At 61.0% G+C, this 22,262-nt stretch overlaps 1 protein-coding gene across 2 annotated transcripts in view; it reads left to right on the top strand.

Moving 5' to 3' along the window:
* KCNQ1 (potassium voltage-gated channel subfamily Q member 1) overlaps positions 1-22,262 on the top strand; it is a 346,354-nt gene that overhangs the window by 47,176 nt on the left and 276,916 nt on the right. For both annotated transcript variants that reach the window (XM_027090651.1, XM_027090650.1), the window contains exon 2: positions 6,925-7,015. In XM_027090651.1, coding sequence (XP_026946452.1) covers positions 6,925-7,015 — 91 coding nt within the window. The remainder of the gene's footprint in view (positions 1-6,924; positions 7,016-22,262) is intronic.

Genomic DNA, 22,262 nt, shown 5'->3' with positions numbered 1-22,262 from the left:
CGTGGAAGCCCTGTTCAGGAGGCCTGGCCTGGACCCTGCCCGGCACGAGGTGGGGAGACGGGGTGGGGGGGCTGCTGTGGTCCTGGGTGAGAAGTGCGGGGGTCCCTGGGGCGCTGAGCCTCACCTGGGCCGGGTCGACTGCCACTCCGGCTCCTTTCGCTCCGTGGCGTGATGTCGTTTGGATGGTGCAGTGCCGAGTGGTGACCTCGGAGGGACATGGCTGCGTCCTAATCCCTGGAGCCTGTGACCTTATTTGGAAAGAGGGTCTTTGCAGACATAGTGACAAGGTGAGCAGGAAACTCTAAACCTATCTTGGACTGTTTTAAAAATCGTGACACTAACACGTGTTTTACCAGATACCTGATGCTGGTTTTTGAAAGCTCACTGAAGATTCACTAATAGATAGCATCACCCTAAGCAGTTTATTGGTTTATTAAAACGCTCTCTATGTTATAGAGGCTGAGTGACGGCCCCCAAAGATGTCAGGCCCCCTGGAACTTGCGAACGTGACCTTACGTAGAAAAAGCGTCTTGGCAAGGGTGATAAGTTAAGGGTCTTGAGAGGGGGGGATGATCCTGGATACCCGGGGGAAGGGGGTCCAAATCCAGGGACAGGCATCCTCATAAGAGACACACAGAAGAAACAGACACGGAGGAGGTGGCCCCATGACGATGGAGCAGAGCCTGAGGGATGCGGCCACGAGCCCAGGATGCCTGGGGCCCCCAGAAGCTGGAAGAGGTCCAGTCCCGCCATTCCCCACCACCCCCCGCCTGCCCAGGACAGCGCCCCCGCACCCTGTGGCTCAGGCTGGGATGTGGGGTTCCCTCTTGGGGGACCCTGGCCCTTGGCAATGGGGTCCCCTGCCCAAGGGGGAGGCTCAGTCCTTGCCTTGAAGTTGGAGCTGGGCAGGGGGCCCCAGGGCTGGCCGGCCCTGGGCGTGTACCTGCTGTCCCAGAGCCTTGGGGTCCCCTTGCTTCTTGCTGTACAATCCAGGGCCCTCTCAGGGCTGGACAGAGTGGGCGGGAGGGGCAGCCCCACAGCCTGGAACTGGGACCCGCCTCGCTGTGGCCTCGGTCTCCTTGTGGGAGGTGATACGACACCCTCCACACGGGGTGTGGTGGGGAGCTTGTGCGTAGCACCCAGCACCTGGGCCTGAGGTGTGAGCTGCCACGTGCCCGGCCCAGCCCCACCCAGAGCAGTGCTGCGCGTGGGCTGGACCAGCGGGGCGCGGGGTCTTGGCATCCTGTTGGGCAGTGTTGCCCCCAACCCCGGGGACAGCCCTGGTGGGACCAGAGGGGGGTCCAGTGCCACGGGGGATACGTCCAGGCGCTGGCTCACCAGCCCCGGGGCCCGAGCGGGGCTACCTGTCCTCTGTTTGTTCGGAGGTGTTTATTATCTTTCAGGGTGACTTTTGTACAAAGAGGAGCCCCTCCGATACGGCTGGGGTTTGAACGTCAGCAGCTAATCTGTTAAATCACGCGTTCCGAGTTCGGCCCGGAGCTTTAGGCCACTGGACAAGCCCTCTGTCTGTTATCGCCCGAAGGTCCAGGCAGAGTGGGCGGGTTTTTGAACCTCGCTCAGCCTCATTTATAGCCTTTGTCAAACACCGACAGCCATCCAGGGCTTGTGTATAAAAGTCATTGACTTAGTTCCCTTTTTTTTTTTTTAACTTTAAAAAAACTGTGTTAAGATACATGTAACATAAAATTTATCCTGTAACCATTTCTAAGTGCACAGCTCAGTGGCACTAAGCACACTCACATTTTTGTGCAACCGTCACTCCGTTCATCCCCAGAACTTCATACTCCCAAATTGACACACTCTGTCCCCATTAAACACTCACTTCCCATCCCCTTCCCCAGCCCCTGGCCCCCAGCATCCTATTTTCTGTGTCTGTGGATTTGATGACCCTCAAAGGCACCTCGTAGGGGCAGAATCGTGCTGGACCGACAGAACTTTTCAAAGTACGTAATTTTTATACCTTGAATAATTTGAGCACACAGATAACGGCACATCTTCCGTTCTCTGATTCGTCCCAGCGCCGCATTTCAGTGTCCCGGAATCTCAGCTCAGAGCCCAGGGAGCCCGAAGGCTGAGGTCTTGCACGTCTGGGTTCTGAGGGCGCCTTGAACAGGCCACATGCCCTTTGCACGTGAAGTGTGTGCTTCTTGTCCACATTTTCAACGTCATTGGGAAACATCCCGGTGTTGAAAGAGGCTTCCCTGTGGGCTGGAGAGACCGTCACGGTTAGACTCACGTAGGTTCCCCGAGGGTCCGGCCCACGCCCTGCCTCTGCGGGGCGCCGGCCTGGGTGAGCCCGCCAGTCCCAGGTACTGGGGGTCCCAGCCCATTGCGGGGGTTGGAGGGGGTGCAGTCTGCAGCCCGCCTCCTGCGCCTGGAGCACCCTCCCGCTGAGCTGCGGCCCGCGGCCCTGGCACGGCTCCTGCATTCTTCGGTGTTTCCAGGGCACCTGCTGCCACAGATCCTGAAATGATGTCCGATAACGTTCCGGACGTCCCTCGGGGCGGGGGCTGGCGGCCGCAGTGCCCGGGGCGGATCAGCCGTCAGGGCACAAGCAGGCCATTGTCCTCGGGCCGGAGCTGCCTCCCCCTGGCTGTAGCCACCTCCCTCGGGCACTCACATGCCCTCCTGGGAAGTTGGATCCAGCAGCACTGGGGGCCGAAGGGGCTTCTTCTCCCCCGCAGCCCTGCTCCCCACGCCCCATCCAAAGAACAGGGTGGCTTCCTTCTTTCCCTGGACCTCTGTCTCCCAGCTCCTGGGGGTCTGTGGCTGCCTGGTTTTGGGGCCTTGGGAGGTGAGCTGGGATGGACAGGTGGTGGCCAGCCCCGCAGAGGCAGGAGGGGGGTGTCAGGCGCCTCAGGCTGCTGCGGGCCCCCGAAGGGCAGGGACCCTATCTTGGCATCGTTGAGGCTCTGGGCCTCACGCAGGACAGGTTGGAGGGGACAAGAATCGCCTTTGTTAAGGGATTCTTTCTGAAACTAGCACGACGTGTGCGAATAGTTGAAGAGCTGTTTAGCCTTCAGAATGCAGCAAGGCTGAGACTAGCAAAGTGTGGAGAGATCGTGAACGCCAAACCCCCTGATCTCCAGGGAAAGTAGTCTCCAGCCGGGTCCCCGGGGAGGAGCTCCCGGGCAGGGGCCCCGCGCTCTGACCCAGAGCCTCAGCCTCTGGGCGCACAGAGCGGGGGGTCTCCGTGCACCTCTGAGCGGAGCTCGGGGTGAGGGCACCCGCCCTGCTGTCACCCTCCATGCAGGCCTGTCCACAGCCCCAGGCAGGGCTGCTCTGGCCAGAACCTTCCTCCTTGGCAAGGCTCAGTCACCCTTCCCCCGGCCCCCTGAGCGCAGCCAGACACAGGGCAGCGAGCAGAAGAGGTCTCCCGGCAGCCGTGGTACCTGCAGCCCATTCAGGACGCTCCCCAGGCCTCGCCCGGGGTCTCTGTGCCCTGGCCTGGCACGCGGTTCTAACACGCCCTCGCTCTGCTTTCTGTCCGGGGTCATCCTAACAGCGACAGCGAACGGCCGGTTGCCACCCTGGCAGCAAGAGTCATACAGGGACAGGCCTTGTAGGAGAGTGACGGCGGCCTCCTAGGCCCCAGAGCACGGCCAAGCCGCCGCCTGGCAGCACATGCAGCGCCCACCACGATGCGCCGCTTTGGGCTCCGTCTGCTTCGTCTGCCTTGGGAGACAGGAGACGGCAGGGAATTCAGGACTTTTCGAGCACATCCTGGCCGTGGAGGCTGGCGAGCGCTGGGCAGTGGGGCCCAAAGACCTGGGTCCAGGCCTGGCCCGGGCCGGCCCCCTCCCCTCCCGGCCCTCACCTTCCTGGCTGCGGGTCGCCGCAGGCTTGGGGACAGTGGTGCGGGGCACAGGGCACGTGACTCAGAGCTGAGGCCGGTTTTATTGACGTGGGGACTGCGGGTCAGCCCTGATGTTGGTGTCCTGACCTTTGGATCTGAGTGTGAGTGTGTGTGGAAAAGGGGGCTTCGCAGGTGTGGCTAAGAGAAGGATCTGGATCTGGGGGATTGTCCTGGATCACCTGGCAGACCCTGGGTGTCATCGCAAATGTCCCTCGGGGCGGGGGTGGTCAGAGAGAGATGAGACCATGCGTGTCGTGCTCCCCGCCCCCACCCCTGGGCCTTGGCCTCGTGACCTCCGTGGTTTGACCATGCGAGGTTCAGTCACCCTTGGGAAGCGTGGAGCCCGAGCCCCTGTTTCCCCGTACGTAGCATCTGTGGCATCTGTCCCCGGACGGCTTCCTGTGGCCCGACGGAGAGTGGTTGAAGTACCCCCACGGGCCGTGGGCGGGCGGGTTCTGCCCATCTTCTCAGGAGGAGAGGGCACGAGGTGGAACACTGACCCCTGAGTCCCTGCCCGATGTCCACTGGCCTGAGAGGCAGTGGCCGCGGGCCGTGGCTCCGGCTGTGTCGATGGGGGAACTGAGGCCCGGAAGCAGCCTGGACCGCGTTGTAGGCAGTGTGGCTTCTTTGTGCGGCTGCCTCCACACCCAGGGGGCCTGGGGGCAGGGGTGGGGTGGGGTGGGCACCTCCCTCCTTGGGGGACCTCACCTGCCCTGGTTTCTCTCGGCCGAGCCGGGCAGCGAGGCCCTGGGACTCACGGGGCTTCGGGGTGTGGGCCGGGGGCAAGTGAGCTCTGTGCCTGAGGGACAGTCGGGCCAGCCAGGCACTCGCTCTGCCAGCCAGGGTTCGCCTGTGTCCCCCTGAGATCGAAAGCTTCCTGAGGTGGGGGCCCAGGGTCTCAGTCACCACACAAGGGATGCCCTCAGGTCCCAGCAGGGAGGCACGGCTACATCTGTTAAAGGGCTTCCCTGGGGGCTGGGCGGGCCTGGACGCCCTTCTGAGCTGGCAGGCGAGTCTGCAGTTGGGCAGAGTGGGTGGTGGGCGTGCAGGGTCCTGGGGGTGGCACCGGGTGTACGGACTGGGGAGGCTTGAGGCGGCCTTGGGCCCTGGGGCGCTGGCGTCTCCCATCCCGGGAGGCCCCAGGCCAAACGAGGGCTGCGGCTCCCGGGGTCCTGCTGGGAGCCGCTGCGGGACTCGGGGCTGCGTTCAGACTGTGCTTCGGGTCCAGCGTCCTGGCGGGGGCTGGTGTGAGCCAGGCTGTACCCCGAAGAGAGGAGGGCGGGGCGCAGAGGAAGGGCCAGCGTGGGAGGGACGGAGGAGGGAGCTGGGACTCGATGGAGGTGCACCTGAGCAGGTGCGGGCTGAGTACCTGCTGTGCGCCAGACCCCGTCCCCGGCGTGGGGTGTGGCGGGGGTGGCACCCCACAGCCCTCCTCTGGGGGCTCGTGGTCTTGGGGGTGGACGGCGCAGAAGGGGACAAACAGGCCCCAGGCCCGGCGGTGATATGTGAGCATGAAGGACACAGGTGGAGGCACGTGGGGGTGAGCGTTGGGTCCCGTTTGCGGGTGAGGGTGCGGAGCTTGCAGGCGGGGCACTGGCAGGTGCAAAGGCCCCGAGGCAGGCGGGGGGCGGGGCATGCTGGGAAGGAGCTGGGGTCAGGGTCACTGTGGTGTCATGTGGGGGTGATGTTGAGGGCTCAGTCAGTGGCCGGGCAGGGTGGACTCTGGGGCCCAGGGTGGAGGCAAGCACTGTGGTCAGGACAAGAGACAAGGCTGACGAAGGGGCAGGGTGCAGAGGGGTGGCTGGGACCCGGCTCTGTGGGTCCAGCTGACCCAGCCTGTGTGAGGCACCAGGAGAGAGGTGGAGACGAGAGCTGTTAGAGGGAACCCCGAGAGCTGCGGGAGAGCAGCCGGGTCTTGGGGGGGGCTCCCCAGGCAGGGAGGATCATCTGGGCGGCCCGGGTCCTGTCTCCTCCAGGAAATGTGGGGTGTGGTCTGTGTCGGGCAGCCTGTTCTCAGCGGACTCTGAGGGGCCGGGAGGGAAGGTGGGCTGGAGTGGGGAGGAGTGGGGCAGTGGGGGAGTTGCAGTGGGCTTCCTAGTGGGCACAGGGCAGGCGTGTGGGGATGGGGGGTGAAAGCAACTGCAGACAGCAGGATCTCGGTGGGGAGAGGGCCAGGGCTCCGTGGCGTGGGCCCAGAGAGCTGTCTCCACATCTGCACCCCCGGGGCCATGCGAGGACCCACCTGGAGAGAGTGCTTGGAGCCCCCGCTAGAGTTGTCCTCTTCCCAGGCAGGAGGAGGGCTGGGGGCTCGGCCTGGTCTCATCCAGGGACGTGGAGGGAAGGGCCCGAGGGTCTGCCTTCAGGAAGCCTTACTGGTTCGGGTGTGATCAGAGCAGCCCCTCTGTGCAGGGATGGGGTGGGAGGGGGGCTGAGCCTGGGAGCTGGCCCCGGGGGCAGGGGCTGCCGCCTTCCCTTTGTTCAGCTCCGTGGGCTCCACCTCTGGCCTCCCCACACCCCCACCCCCGGGATGGGGAGGGGAAGGCAGGCGTCAGAGCAGCCTCCCGCCTGGGAGCCCAGGCTCTGGTGACGCCCCGTTAGCGGCTGCAGGAGACGCCCGCTCCTGGCGCCTGTGCTGCAACCCCTGAGCTGGTGTTGGGCGCGCTGCCCTGGTTGTCCGGACGGCCACAGAGCCCTGCGGCCACCACCTCTACGTGCAGGTGCAGGTGCAGGACGTTCCCCTCCCCCGAAGGAGGCCCCTCTGGCCCCGGAGGTCACCAGGCTGCTCTCTGCTCTGTGGATTTCCGTCCTGGACACCTTAGAGACCGTAGCCTGGGTCAGAGCTCATCCCTTCGAGGCCGGGTGGCGTCACATGCCTTTGGCTTGCCACACTTTGTGCACTGTTGACGGTCGGCAGTCAGGGTTGGCGGCCCTTGGAACCCTCAGACCCGGGGAGGGCAGGGCCTACTCCCCGGGCCTGGGCCGCGTCTGAGCGGGGAGGGCAGGGCATCCTGGCGCGGGCGCTGACTGCGTGTCCTCCTGTCCCGCAGCTTCCTCATTGTTCTGGTCTGCCTCATCTTCAGCGTGCTGTCCACCATCGAGCAGTATGTCGCCCTGGCCACGGGGACCCTCTTCTGGATGGTACGTAGCTGCGTGAGGGGCCCTGCACTCTCATCCCCCAGGCGTGTGGACCAGGGGGTGAAGCCAGCTGCTCCTGGCCTCTCCCACCCACAAAACACCCCTCTGCCGGAGCCCCCCTGCTGGCTGGCTCTACAGGCTCGCCCTGATACTGGGGGACTAGAGGTGTGGGGACGCCCTACCCTGGCACCCTAACCTGCCAGGATGTGGCCGTCAGGCTGAGAAGGCCAAAGAATGGGAGGACCCCGGGGCCTGGTGGTCTGGGAGAGCTTCCTGGAGGAGGGGGCTTCTGAGCTGGGCCAGGAAGGAAGGACAGGAGGACGCGGGCACAAGGAGCCGGGGTTGTGGTCTGCTCGGCCTGCGCCGTGGCCCCGGGTCTGGCTGGTACTCGGACCCTGCAGGCGTCTCAGCCCCTGCCCCAGCCTCTGGCCAGGTTGCCTCCAGCCCTGGCCAACTGATGGCTGCAAGCTTGGGTCCCCAAGTCCTCGTAACGTGGCCTTGAGGCCGTGCCTGTTTTATTTGCATGCCGTCGGCTCCACTTTCCCTTTGATGTTTCTGGATTTTGGGTCACAGGAGTTTCCCCCTCTCAGGTTATAGAGAAACAGCCACAGCTGCCTCAAGCACTCGTCCGGGTTAGTCGTGTGGTTTTAAGCTGTTGACGGCAGTGGGCACATCCCGGCGTGAAGGTCAGATTAGCTCTCGCTCTGTCCCTCTCGTCTGCCCCCTCCCAGCACCACTTACTCCAAAGTGTGTCTTTGCTCCCCAATTTGAGGAGCCATTTTTGTTGTGAACCAGATGTCCAGATGCCAGCGGCTCTGCTCTGGGATCTCCCTGTTCTGTCCACGGCTGCTTGTCCGTGCCTCTCTCCCACAGCCATGCTGCTTTGCTGATGTCTGCACTCAAATCTGTTTTAACAAGTGGTTAATATCCGTGCCCAGCTCTTCTCTTTCAGGGGCAATTCTTTCCTGTTTGTTTGTTCTCCCCAGTGACCTTCACAATCAGCTTGTCTGCCTCCCAGAAAAAACCCGATGGTGTTTGATGAATGCATCTGGGGAGACCGACATCTCTCTGGGGTGGGGTCTTTCTGTCCATGGTCAAGCCGTGTCTGTTCTACCCAGGAGGCTTTTATGGTTTCGTGATGTGGCTTTTAGACCGTTGTTGTTATTATGTTTAATATGACAATGGTTGTTGTTAGTTGCTGCCACAGACGGGAGCTTCTCTTCCATTACGTTTCCTGGAGGCTATTTTGGTGTCTCGGAAAAGCCTTTGCTCTTGTCGCTTGTACAGCCTGTGACGGCCTCTGTTTTGTTATTGTGTGCGGGAGTTTCTCCTCTGGTCCTTTAGAGTTTTCTGACTTTGGAATTCCGCTGCCTGGTTTGGTCTAGCGTGCTGTTCAGGTGTGGAGACTGGCATCTGTCAGTCACTCCGCTTACCGGGCCAGGGGTAAGGGGGCTCCCTGTGCTTCCTCTGAAGGAATGTGCCCTCCCGGGCAGAGAGGTGTGCGGGGGGGGGGGGCAGTCCTTCAAGTCCAATGAGAGGACATGATTCTAAAGTGATGGTGTTGACTTTCGGGTGTCTTTCCTGCCTCTGTGGAGGTGTCGGCGGATGTCCTTGCTTTCCCGGGATAACTGTCCCGGCATTTTGTTTCTACTGTCCTGTTGGGTTATACTTTCTCATATAAAGGTAGGGACTTGTTTGAAAAGTAGGACGGCCGCCATCCCAGCAAGACGGAGGGCCTTTTGGGGTCATGGAGGCTTCCCCCCGCTCGCCTGGTCCTGAGGACCTATGGAGGTAACCTGGGTGCCAGCCAGGTCCGTGCCAAGGCCCCAGAGGCCGCAGCTCCTTGCAGAAGTGCCCTCGGGCAGTATGACGGTTACTCTTGGCCTGCAGAGAGATGTCCCCAAACCCCTGCTCTGGGCAGGCCCTGGGGCAGGCCAGGGGTCATCTCCCTCTGGGTGAGCCGGAGGTGCTTCTCTCTGCTGTGAGCATCCCGGGTGCCCTGGCCGGCCGTGTGTCTGCTTCCCAGGCGGGGGACTGTCCTTCCCTCTGGCCGGCCTCCTTCCCACCTCCCAGACTGCAGGGGAGGAGCTGTGGGGGGCAGGGAGAGAGTGGAGAAAGTTGGGGGGTGTCTGGCGTTTTGGGTTATCACAGGGTGATTTGAGCCCCTGCCCAGACCGCACAAAGCACGTCTGCTCTGCGAGTTGCTCCTGGGGTCTCCTCGTGGCCAAGGTAACTGAGGTTCAAGAGGCAGTGGCTGGAAGGGGCCAGGAAGACCTTGCCGGGCTGGGCCCAGATTCCAAGGCTGCTGTTCTACCAAATGTAAGTGCTGGTGGTGCTGGGCCCAGGGGCCTGGTTGGCCGCTCGCCCCCTGTGTAGGTCTCCTGGGGCCGTAACAAAGTCCACAGCCCGGGCGGCTTAAACGACAGGATGTATTATCTCCTGGTCCTGGAGGCTGGAATCCCAGATCCAGGTGTGGGCAGGGCTGGTTCCTCCTGAGGCCTCTCTCCTCGGCGTGTAGACAGCCGTCTCCTCCCTGTGTCCTCACGGGGTCGTCCCTCTGTGTGTGTCTGTGTCCTGACCTCCTCTTCTCATAAGGACCCCAGTCCTGTGGGGTTAGGGTCACCCTAGTGACCTCATTTTACCTTCCTCACCTCTTTGAAGGCCCAGCTCCAAATACAGTCACATCCTGAGGACTTGGGGGTTAGGGCTTCTGCATAGGGATTTGCGGGGGACACAGTTCAGCCCATAAGGCCCCCTGAGTGACTGGGGTCAGTTCCTCCTCTGCTGGGAGGTTTACTCTTAGGTTTTTAGATGTAAAGTATCCCAGGGACCGCCCTTGTGTGCACCCTGCCGCCCCGGGCCCTGCATCAGCACCGAGGGTCCTGAGTTCGGGTGCCAAATCCTTGGGCATCTCATGCAGGGCCTCTGGGTGCAGCTGGGATGGGCCGGGTGAAGCCCGCATAGACTCTCGGCCCGGGAATCGCCACTGAAACCAGACCCTTGGTGGGGGGTCACCCCAGGACCGCCCTGGGGGTGGGGGCTGACCCTGGCGGCCTCGGGCCTCCCCTGGTCCAGCCTCCACTCTCCCCTTGGCCTGGCCGGGAGCACCTCCCTCCCCAGTCAGTGCTCTCACGTTCAGACAGGTCTCCTCGCAGGTTTCGTGGTGCCGTCCCGGCCCCCGAGTCCCGGCAGCCCCCTGCCCGGCAGCCACCACCCCCCCACACACCCCGCCCCTGCCCGCCCACTCCCTGCTGAGCACCGACCTCCACCCTCAGTCCCAGCATCTGTGAGGCCCGCGTGCCACCTGGTGGCCGTTCTCTGCAGTGCGGGCACCGTTCCCCTGCTGAGGATGGGGGCTCGGCCCAAGCTGGGGGTGCGTTCCTAACCCCTCGCTCTCTGGGGCCCGGGATGCGTGTGCCAGCGGTCATCCCGGAGCTCCCCTGCTCCAAGCAGAGGGCCCCCCGCTGTGGTCGCATCTCCCGTCCCACCCCTTTGAGGGGAGAGACCCTGTGCCGCCTCCCTCGTCCACCCCCGTTCTCTCACATCAGCACCTTGCGCGCTGCCACCCTCGCGTCCCCCCAGGAGTCCTCTCCACACAGCAGCCATTGGTTGCGGGGGCGACTCCCCAGAACAAAACTCTGATCGTTCTAGAAGCTCCCGGTGGCATTCAGGATCGGCTGGGCCTCTCAGGCCCCCAAATGCTGCTCGCCCGGCACCGCCCGCATGTCTGTCCCCCCCCCCCCCCCCCCCCCCCCCCCCCCCCCCCCCCCCCCTTTTTTGCCCCCCCCCCCCCCCCGCTGCTCCCCTCCGCTCTGATGCACTGTTTGCTGACCCTTGGACAGTCCTGGCCGCCTCGGGGCCCTTGCACGTGCTCCGCTCGGCATGTCACAGGACCGGCTTCTCCTCCCGTCAGACCTCGACTTGGCCGTCACTGCTTCAGTACCCCCTCCCTAACCGCCTTCTGCGCGGTCCCCGTCCCTCCTGCGGCACACCCGGCTCCTGCCCCAGCGGTCTGGGTGTGACAGGGGTCTGCGGGAGGGAGGGGGGAGTCACAGGGTCTGTCTCCTTGCTCTGTTCCCCACCCCTGAAGGCAGGGCCCCAGGGGCTGCGACCCCTCCGCAGGCCCAGAACGGTGCTTCCGGGGTTTGGATACCCCTCCTTTGAGCCCACGTGCCCAGAGCGGCCCCGGGGGGCACCTCAACTGCACTGTGTGCAGTCCTGGGCCTCGGTTTCCCCACCTGCAGGACGGAGGGCTTGAGCAGCATGGCCTCAGACATAACCTTTTGATGGCCTTGCAAGGTTTCCAAGGGTTTCCTAACTCACTGGCCTGTGGAGACGGATCCTTTGCGGTGGGTTTAAGCTGGCCGTATCCAGCTGCCACTGGAGTCATGGCCATGCCGGGTGTGGGGCGTCTGGGATACTGGGAGGAATGAGGCCGCCCCGGGCCCAGCCTCCGGGGTAGATGTGAGTTATGTCCGGGGTGGGGACGGGAAGGAGGTAAGAGGTGAAGAGGCACTGGGGGAGGGGGGTGGGGGGGTTGTCTGCGGGGATGCTGAGGGCTTCCTGGAGGAGGAGCTGCCCTGAGAGGGGAAGGAGGAGGTAAGCGGGTGCTGGGGGGTCGTGGGGACGGGCAGGGACCCTCCTGCAGCGGGCAGCCTCAGGTGGGCCGGGCAGGCGCAGCGCCCCGGAGCTCTCGGTGGAGGTGGCGGCCTGCGGGGTGGGAACGGGGGTAGCCCCCAGGCGGAGGGACACCGAGTTTGGGGAGGGGGCCGCGGGGGCGGGTGTTTGCAGGCGGCCCAGGGCGGGGCCGCGGGACACCAGGTGGCGCTGTTGTCCGCGGATCGCGGGCACCGCTGGCCCCGGCCCAGAGCTCCGAGCGGAGCCAGACCGCAGCCGGGAGCCCAGGAGGGGCCGAGCGTGGGCTCCACACAGGATTCCGAGAGCAGCACGATGCTTAAATGGTGGAGAAAAAGTCATTCAAAGCTGTGTTTTCCCAGAGAGCCCATATTTCTTCCTTTCTTTTCATGCGCTCGCTTTTATGGGGCCAGAGAGCTGTTATCTCAGCTCTGTGTGAGGGAGCCCCAGGGCGGCCTCCGAGGGATTAAGCGTTCTGCTGAACCAGGGAGATTTGGGGGGCCTGAAAAAGCCATTTTGGGTGGAATCTCATCTCTGCTGCAGGGTCTGTCCCAGGGCCGTGAATGGGCCCGTTTGAGATCTGAGCCTTGTTTGTGGTTTCCCGGGGAAAAGGGCCACTGCCAGGGCTGCAGGGCCGGCTCCCAACATGGTTCCTGAATTCACAGGAAGCCCTGTGTGTGTGTGTGTGTGTGTGTGTGTGCGTACGTGTGTGTGCCTGCCTGTGTGCACGTGTGTCTGTGCATGTAGGCGTGCGGTGTGCTTGTGTGCTCATGCACATCGCCGTGTGCACGCACGTGTGTGCGTGGGTCCGTGCGTGTGTGCTCTGTGCCCGTGTTTCTGTGCGCACGCGCGCCTGTGGACGAGTTCTGGGTCTGGGTGGCTCTTCTGTGTCTCCCCCTGTCCTGCTGCTGTGGCAGAAACACTCCCCTCCCCACTCTCTGGAATAAGAGACCCAGGCTGGGCCCAGGTGAGGGGCTGGTTTTTGTCTCTGAAATCGAGGGGTTTTTTTTTTTGTTTTTTTTTCCTTCCTTTTTCAAATCCCACACAAAGAGAGAGGCACTCAAAAGCACAACACAGACACCGCGTATTCCATGCCTTCTGGTGGGGAACATACCAGGGAATTGTCCTGCGATGCTGCGGTTAAAAACCCCGTGAGCCGCGGCCCGGAGGCCTAGGGGATGAGGTCATTGCTGCGGCTTCCTCCCCGGCCCAGGCCCCTCGGCGGTGACCCAGCCCTCCCGCCGCTGGATCACCCACCCCGGGGCTCCGGCTCCCCCAGCATGGAGCGAGACTCTCCTGTCCCCTGGGCCTCAGTTTCCCAGATGCAAAACCAGACTCCGTGGGACTCTCTGGGCCCCCTTGGGCCCCTCTGCGGGCCTCGCTTTTCTCAGGAACGCAGTCTAGGCTCTGTCCCCCGAACCCCCCCCCCCCCGCAGCCCCCCGGCGGCCCCAGCTCACACTCAGCTCGGGCCTCTGCAGGCCCGCGTGTTCCCAGCTTCTGCTCTCTACACCCTTCACGTGCCAGTAAAGACGACCACGCTAAGTCAGGGCCAGCGGCCCCCCTGGGGAGCCTGCTGCGTGCACGCCCTCTGCTCTGTCCTTCACTCACACGGAGGGGATGAGACTCACAGAGCTTAAGTCACTCCTACCCAATGTCAGGGCACCAGCGGGTGGCCCAGATTTTTCATTAACAAACCCCAAGGTCTTGTTTTCTCCAAGGCCGGCTCCTCCTTGGAGTGCTCTTCTCCAGCCGTCTCCTCTCTGCTTGGTGAACTCCTACACATCCCACAAAGCCCCGCTCCTGTACATTTGCTTCTGGGATGCCTTCCTGCTCGCCCAGTGACATCACTGGCTTCGTCCTCCAGTGCTCTGGGAAGATGTCATCTCCCCCACTGCGGGGCCTTGAGCTCCTTGGTCTCTGTCCCCAGCACACAGGAGCTGCCCAGTGAGGAGTGGTTCCCACTGCCTGGGCCTTGTCTGTTGCTCTGCCTCAGAATGTAGTCCACCCTTTCCCTGCACCCTGGTAGGGGTGTCCTCACCTGCGTTTGTTCAGCCAGCAAGTGTTTCTCGTGCACCCACTAACATGCCAGGGTCTGTGTGCAAATAGCAGGGATTCTCGGGGGCAGGACACGGGCTTCATGTCTGCGTCCCCAGGGCGCTCCCCGTGGGCCCTGTGTAAGAGGGGGGCAGCGCTGAAGCGTGGGGAGGGACTGACACCCTGCCTCCGGGAGCCGGAAGGCGGTGGCGGTGCCCTTCTGCGAGCACACGTGTGTGTGCGTGTGGACACGCATGTCCCACCAGGCCAGGGTTGGGCCTTGGCCTGGCTCAGGTGTCCCACTTGTCCCTCTATAGGGCGGGGGTCTTGGCTGCCTCATGGGCAGCGACTTTCCATGGGCACAGCAGAGCCTCTTGGGTTTGGGGCAGAAACACTGAAAGCTAAGGGACAGCCCCGCACCGCAGTCTGCATTCCAGATATTTCTGCCCAGCGGAGCTGGCTGAAGTGTCCCGGGGTCTGACCGTGCAGCCTGGGGGTGTGGAGCGGCCCGCGGCTCCAGGCCACAGGGGCCCCCTCGCTCGTGCCTCTGAGGCCCTGCCCGGTGCCGACCCAGGGAGACGAGATAGAGGGACACTGGCCTCGGGGACGGGGGAGGGGGCGAGCTGGGGGTCGGGGTCCGGGCTGCTCCTCGGGCAGGTGAGGAAGGGCCCCACCCTGGACGGTGCGTGTCTGGGGAGAGGCAGACTGCTGTGTCCGCCCCGTGCCAGGTGGGGTGGGCAAGACCCAGGCAGCGCCTGCACCCCCGGGTCTGGGTCACCCCCGATGTCCCCATGTGAGTCCGTGAACAGAAGCTTAAGGGCCGCCTAGCAGAATTGGAAGCTGCTGCCCTCAGGGCTCTCGGCTAATTCTCTAGAGCCCCTTTGCCACTGGGTGGGGACCCCTGAGAGCGAGGACCCCGACCCCCGGGATTCTGTGGACATCGGCCTGAGCCCCCCCTAAAGCCCCCTACGCCAGGGGCCCGGCGCCTCTGCTCCCTGTGACGGGCCCCTCACTTCCTCTTGTGTCTCCAGGGCATTTCTCCGCCACCGCCCCCATCCACACTCGAGTGTCATTGCTTCTCCCAGCGCCTGTGGCCTTTTTTCCTCATTGTGTGTGTGGTTGTGGGCTTTTGGCTTCCTCGGACTGGAGTGGCCTGGACCCTCCCTTTGGGGTCTCCCTCCTGGGCTTGCAGGGCCTAGTGCCACTGTCCCTACCTTATAAGGGGGACGGTCCCCCAGCCCCAAGGGCATCTGAGCAGGAAGAGGCCGAGGGCTCGAGGCTCGCGGGGCCCCCTCTGGGGCCCGGGGTGGTGGCTCGGGCTGTCCCCACCCCCGGGGCCATCGTTTGTGCCCGCCAGAGTCCCCGTCCCCAGGGCTGGCTGCGTTCCTGGCCCGGGGGCAGCTGCTCCTGAGGGGACAGCTGACATTCCTTCTTGCGGGGTCTGCGAGAGCCGTGAAAACGGGAACCCTCGGCTGTAACCGGAACCTTCCGCGGGCTCACGGGCCCTGTGGGTGGAGAGGTCCTAGGGCAACTTGCGCTCGCTAACAAAGGCGCCCTCTGTGAAGCCCACGCTCCGTCCCGGGCCAGGACTGTCCTGTCCATCAAGTCGATTCAGAACCAGGGGAGGGGGGCCTGGGCAGGAGGTGGAGGAAACTGCAAAGTGTTTGAAACTTTCCCGAAAAACACGTAACCCGATCCTGCACGAGTGGCCTGAATCAGGTCACGCCCTGGGGCCGCCGGGCAGTTTTACGCCCTGAGCTGTGCAGGGGAGGACAGGGCCCCACCTGGGGTTGAGGGAGGGGGCGGGGGTGAGGGGGGCACGGGGACGTCCACCTGCAGCCCCTGGTCCCCCCGGAAGCAGGGCACCTCCTCCAGATCACTTCCCCCGGGCCCCCAGAGTTTCCTCCCGAAGGAAAGCAGGGCGGTGGGGCGGGTGCTCTCGGGTCCCGGGGAGACTCTGCGAGGTCAAGTGGAGGCCCTGGGGCCCGAGACCAGCCAGGGCCCGGCCTGCAGGGCTCCCCCCGCCCCCGGCTGTGTGAACCACCGGGTCTGGGTCTGTTTGTTTCTACAGTGTTTCCTGTTTTCAGGCTGTAAAGCTCTGTGCTGTGAGGTGGGTGCCGGCGTCTTAGCTGCCTTCCGGGGTGTCTTTGCCGGGAGCCTGCTGAGAGCCCCTGGCCGGCACCCCGTCCGCCCTGGGCTCTGGGAGCGTCTCCTAGGCTCCCCCCTTGGGGAAGCCCGTCCCTCTGGGTCCAGGGGCCCCGGGAGGGAGGAACGACCATCCTGCTGGTGGAGGCTGCTGGGCCGGCCTCTGCTCCCTCGGGCAGAAGGAGACGGGGGAGCCCACGGCCTCTCCTGGCACCCGCGATGCGTGTGCGTGCGTATTTGTGTGTCCGCGTGTGTGCGTGTGTTTGCGTGGTCTCCAAGGCTTTCTCTCCAAAGCGGCCAGGTGTCTGGGTGGTCTCATCCTGCAGCTCTCCCCACTGTACCCCCCTCTTTTCTTCACCCTTTTCCGAGGGTGTGGAGACTCAGCTCCAGGCTGGTAACCAGAGTCAGTCGGAGCTGCCCCCGGTTGGGGTGCAGGGGGCTGGGGACCAGCGGGGGCGTCGGGGTCTGGTCAGACGGGGAGCTTGGCCTCCCGTGTCGGCAGGAGGGCCTTTCGGGCCAGGCGTCCCTCTTGCCGGTCTGGAAGGCGTCAACCGTCCAGGAAGGGGGTCTTCACCTGCACCCAGGCCGCCCATCGGCCGCCCCCCGGGGGGAGGGTCCCGCGCGGCGCTCTGCCCCCCCACGGTGTGGGTCTGGCCCGGGCGGAGATGGGGGGACTGCTCCGTGTTTTCCGTCCCGCCTCGCCCGCCAGAACATGAGGGTCCGGGACCAAAGTCGGACGTTGGGGTGCGGGCTCCTGCTGCGGCCCGCGGGCCCCTCCGCTGGGGATTTGGCGGGATTAGAGTGTGCCGTCCTCGGGACAGGTGTTTCCTTTATGCTCTGCCCGGGGGCTGCAGAGAAGCGCGTCTTTAAGTGCCACATTCAGTGGGGTCTCCGGCTTGGGGTAGCTGGAGGGCCGGGTTTTGTCAGGGCTTGTTTTTACATCTGACCCTGACCAGCTGGAGTGCCTTGTTTTAAGCGCGGGGTAACAGCTGACATAACATAACGGGGATCAGGCTGAACAGGCAGCCGTGTCGCCGGGCGCGGGCGGGGGCCTGGCACCGGCGCTCCACGTGGGGGCCGCCCTGGGGAAGTCGTCAGGGATAATGGGATGAGCCCGGCGGGCCCTCGTGGCCGTGGGGTGCACGGCGCGGTGGGGTCTGCCAGCTGTCACCCCCGGGCGGGGGCTGGGGGCTTGCAGGTGCCAGAATGATCGCCCCAGGAGCCTGCATTCAGATGGGCTATAATCGTGTTCTCTGCTTCCCCAGGTCAGGGAGAATGGGAACCAGAGGCCCCGGCTGTGCGCCCATTGAAGTGTGCCATTGTGCGACTTCCCGGGCGGGGGGAGGGGGCTGGGGCAGCCCTGCGGGTCGGGGGGCCGCTGCCCGTGCACCTTGCCCCCCCCCCGCCCCCGCCCCCGACTCACTAGACGGACCTCAGAGCCAGGACCTCAGAGCCGGGGTCGGGGACGGGAGCGGCTGCTCTTTGCGCATTTTCCGCCTCCCAGCTACGTGTGGGTCAGGCACCGGGTGGGGGGAGTGGAAGGCGGAGCTGTGGAGGCCCCTGGGGCGGCGGCTGCTGGCAGCCCTCTCCTGTGACCGGGCAGGAGATGCCCCCAACCGGGGCCAGTCCCATGTGCCCAGTGGGCTGCCTGTCAGCTCCTTCTGGGCCCCTGGGCGGCAGCCCCAGCTGGGCTCAGGAGGCCTTGATGACGCCCGTGAGCGCAGAGGGGGCCCAGGGAACCCCTCAGGCCTCCGCAGGGTCGTGGGAATCGGGGGCCACGCTCCCCTGCTCACACACGTGGGTCTGCAGGCGCCGATCCGCCGGGGCCTCTGGCTGCCCCGGAAGGCGAGTCCGGGCCTCAGGCCTTGACGGTTTCACTTCCCCTTGGCTGGCGGCTGCGAGACAGACACCCCCGGCCCAAAGCTCGGGGCAGGGGTGTCACGTTTGCGTTTCCAGGTGGACCCAGCCACCCTGGGCTGAGAGAATTTCCCCGTGCCGAGCAGATGCCCAAGCCGGGGCTGCTGCGAGCTGGTGGTGCCAATTTCCCAGCTTGAAGGATCTGGTTGGTAAAAACATACCTGGTCCAGCCGGACGCTGGCAGAGAGGCAGGCGTGCACAGGGATGCACATGCACGCCCAGACACGCACGTGTGGACGCGCTCACGTGGCGTGCACACTCAGGCACACCCACGTGTCTGCGCGCACACGTGCACACAGGCACACTCGGCCGGAGCTTCGCCGGCAGGGGGCGGGACGCCCTGGGGCCGCGTTCCATTTGCACGTTTAATCCAGAAACTGTCAGCACGGGAAGCCTGGACGGGAACAAAATGTCAAGTGTGTGCTGAGAGGTGCAGCCTGCCCCCTTTCCTGGCGGGCGATGGTCTGGTCAGTTTCCGAGCGTGATGGGCTGAGGATAATTTGTGCGTTCGGAACACAGTGCAGTGGGGAGACCTGGGTGGGAGGGGGGGCGGGCAGCGTCTTTATTTCATCTTCAGTTTCTTGAGCTGGGCCTGTGTCTTCTCCCCGACCGACCGTTCTCTGAGCCCGGCCAGGAGGGTCGGAGACGGGGGCCGCGGTCCTCGGCGGTGGGGATTGGGCTGGGTCGTGTGTGTTCATTTCTCAGCGTTGCCGACTCTGCGAGGTCCCTGGACCCGGCTGCAGAAGACTGAACGTGACCGCAGAGCCCTGGTGACCTCACCGTTTCCAGGGTGCTGGGCAGCGGGGCTCAGCCCCTGCTGTTGGGGTCCCCTGAACTTTCCCCAAGCATCCCCCTTTTGCTTAAGGGCTCTGTCTTCATTTCAGGGTCAAGGTGATTTTCTTTTAAATGAGGACATCTGTTAGACCACTTAGTAGCTCTGGGACGTTGGGAAGATGCTCTCTCGTCCCGGGGAGTTTGTAAGAATTCCTGGTTTCTCCCCAGTGTTTGGAGAGCCAAACATGTCATAAGCTCCGTCACTGGTCGCTGTGTGAACGGGGAGCTGGAGGCCTCTGCACCCCACCTTGAGAACGGGGGGCAGTGGGGCAGCAGGCCCTGGGCTCCAGGCTTCTCCCCCTTTCTGCTTCAGGGTAGGCCTGCCGTTGGCGGTGGCTCTCCAAGGCCCCAGAGCCAGGATGCGCACACACAGGGCCCCAGGCCTCACCAGAGAAACTCCAGGTGGCGGTGGTCCAGATCCCCCCGAGACCGCCTGGTGGGCCGCACGCATTCCCAACCCTCTCCAGACCTCAGCCTAGAGCCCCGGTGCTGTGGGTAGCTCAGGTGCCTGGGGCTGTGGTCTGGGCACGGACGGCATGCAGGTTCTCAGTCCAGAGCTGAGGGCCTTGAGGGCCAAAGGGACGGTGGTGGACAAGTGGCCTCTTCCTCCTGGCAGGGTTGGGGTGGGGGTGCTGGGGAAGTAAATGGGAAGGCCGTCAGTGCCCACCAAAGGCGTCTTAGTTGGGAACCAGTGACCTCAGTTAGGAGTCTGTTAGCAGCACCTGGGCCCTCTGCACCTGAAACGCAAGGGGGAGCAGCAGACAGACAGACAGGCTCAGGTTTGCCACGATGGCCGGATCTGCACAGACGTGGTAGCGTCTGGGTTACGTACTCTGTTCACGTAAGCCAAAGCCAGCTTTCAATTGCGGTATAATCGACGTGTGATAGACGGCCATACTTAAAGCGCACAGTCGGACACCATGAGACCGTCACCCCCAGAGGTGTCCTCAGGGCCTTGGGAATCCCTCCTGCCGCCCCTCCCCACTCAGGAGGCAGCCACCGCCCTGCCCGTCAGCAGAGACTGGTCTGTCCTTTCCAGGGTCCTCTGGTCAGGGGATCACAGACGCGTGCGTGCTCCTGTCTGGTGCCGCACGTTGTTCTTCTGAGGTTCGTCCAGGTGGTTGCGTGTATCCAGGGGCCATTCTTTCCGTTGCTGACTTGTGTTCTGCTGTGTGGACGAACCACAGTCTGTTATCCATTCACATGGTGGCGGGCATTTGGGTCGTTTCCCGTCTTGAGCTGTTGTGTGTCCATTTGTGTTCAAGTCTTTGTAAGGACTTGTATTTCCTCTTTTTTAAAAAATATATTTTATTGAAGTATAGTTGGTTTACATTGTGTTAATTTCTGCTGTACAGCAAAGTGGCTCAGTTATACATATATAGACATTCTTTTTTGTATTCTTTTCCATTATGGTTTATCACGGGGTATTGAATACAGCGCCCTGTGCTATACGGTAGGACCTCGTTGTTAGGACTTGTATTTCTTTTTTCTTAGGTAAATACCTAGGGGTAGGATGGCTGGACACTATGGTAGGTGTTTATTTAATCGCTTAAGGAACTGGCAAACTGTTTTCCGAAGTGGTCACACCACTTATAAGTCCCGCCAGCCGCGTGAGAGTTTCAGTCCCTGCAGTCCTCACCTGCGCTCGATGGGGTTGGTCTCTTCCATTCTAGTCAATCTGATAAGGTGGGGGAGTGCCGTCTCCTTGTGGTTTAATTTTCATTTTCAAATGACTAATGATGTTGAGGATCTTTTCGTGGTGTATTGGCCTCTGTATGACTTCTTTGGTGAAGTGTCTTTCAGACCTTTGGTTCATTTAAAAATGGATCTGTTTGTCTTATTTCCTGGGTTGTGAAAGTTCTTTATATATTCTAGATACAAGGGTATATGTTTTACAAATATTTTCCGCCCCAGTCTATGGCTTTCCTTTTCCTTTATTTAATAGTGTCTTTTAAAAACTAAAAGATCTCAATTTTAATGAAGTCAAATTCATTGCTTTTTCATTTTTTATGTGTTTCATGCTTTTAATGTCATATTTAGGAAATCTTTACCAAATACATGATTACTAAGGTTTTCTTCTGTGTTTTCTTCTGGTGGTTTTAGTTTCAGTGCTTACATTTAGGTCCGTGAGTTACCTTTTGTCTACCATGTAAATTGTGGGTTGAAGTTCTTAATTTTTATAATTTATTTTTATTGAAGTATAGTTGATTTACAAAGTTGTGTTAATTTCTGCTGTACAGAAGAGTAATTCAGTTATACATATATATACATTCTTTTTCATATTCTTTTTCCATTATGGTTTATCCCAGGGTATTGAATAGAGTTCCCTGTGCTATACAGTAGGACCTTGTTGTTTATCCATCCTATATATAATAGTTTGCATCTGCTAATCCCAAGTTTGCAATCCATCCCTCCCCCACCCGCCTCCCCCATGGCAACCACAAGTCTGGTTTCTATGTCTGTGAGTCTGTTTCTGTTTCGTAGATAAGTTCATTTGTGTCATATTTTAGATTCCATATATAAGCGATATCATATGATATTTTCTCTGTCTGACTTACTTCACTTAGTATGATAATCTCTAGGTCCATCCATGTTGCTACAAATGGTGTTATTTCACTTGAAGTTCTTAATTTTTTTATGTGAGTGTCCAGTTGTTCCAGTGCCGTACACTGAAAAGAGTATTCCTTACCCAGGGAGTCACCTTGGCACCCTTTTAAAAACTCAATTTACCGTAAAAGCGTGGGCCTCTTTTTGGCGATGCGTTTCTGATGCATTGACCTTTTAGTCCGTCTTTATGCCGATACCACATTGCCTCGATTACTACAGCTCTGTAAAAGCCTTAAGATAAGGAAAATCATCCACCTTTGCTCTTCTCTTTCAAGCTGTGTTGGTTATTCCAGGTCCTTTGTACTTCCATATAAATTTTAGAAGCTGCTTGTCCATTTTTACAAAGAAGCCTGGTGAGATTCTGCTTGGGACTGCATTGAACCTCAAGATGCACTGGGGGAGAATCAATCTCTTACCGATATCAGATCTTCTGACCCACGAACATTGTAGATCTCTCCATGTATGTAGATCTTTAATTTCTGTCAGAGATGTTTTGTGGTTTTCAGTGAAAGGCCTTGTACCTCTTTTGTCAGATACCAGGTTTTTCATATTTTCTTATGCTATTGTCAATGGTGTTTAGAGCTGTAATTAATTTTGGTATTTATATGTCTTTTATATTGATACCTCTGTAACTCAATTTTTACTTCTAGTAGATTTTTTGTGTGGATTCCATTGATTTTTTTTTTTTTTTTTACATCGATCATCATGTCTGCAAATAAAGACAATTTTACCTCTTCCTTTTCGATCTGGACGCCTATTTTTTTTTCTTGCGTGATTGCACTGGCTAGCCCCTCCAGTACAATGTTTAATAGAGATGGGAAGAGTGAACATCCTTGCCTTCTTCTCAGTCCTTCCCAGAAGTACGTTTAGTTTCTCACTATCAAGTGTGATGTTACTAGGTTTCCGTAGATGTCCTTTATTAGACTGAGGCATTTTCCTTCTAATGCTAATGCTAAGAGTTGTTTAACATAAATGGATGTTGAAATTTGTCAGGTGCTTTTTCTACACCTCTTGAGATAATCGTGTTTTCTTCTCCTTTTGTCTCAATATGGTGAATTATATGGATTGATTTTTCAG

Source organism: Aethalodelphis obliquidens, unplaced genomic scaffold (assembly GCF_003676395.1).
Source record: "Aethalodelphis obliquidens isolate GAN/ISIS:26980383/991018 unplaced genomic scaffold, ASM367639v1 scaffold69, whole genome shotgun sequence".
NCBI lineage: Eukaryota > Metazoa > Chordata > Mammalia > Artiodactyla > Delphinidae > Aethalodelphis > Aethalodelphis obliquidens.
This window is presented reverse-complemented; position numbering and strand designations above follow the sequence as displayed.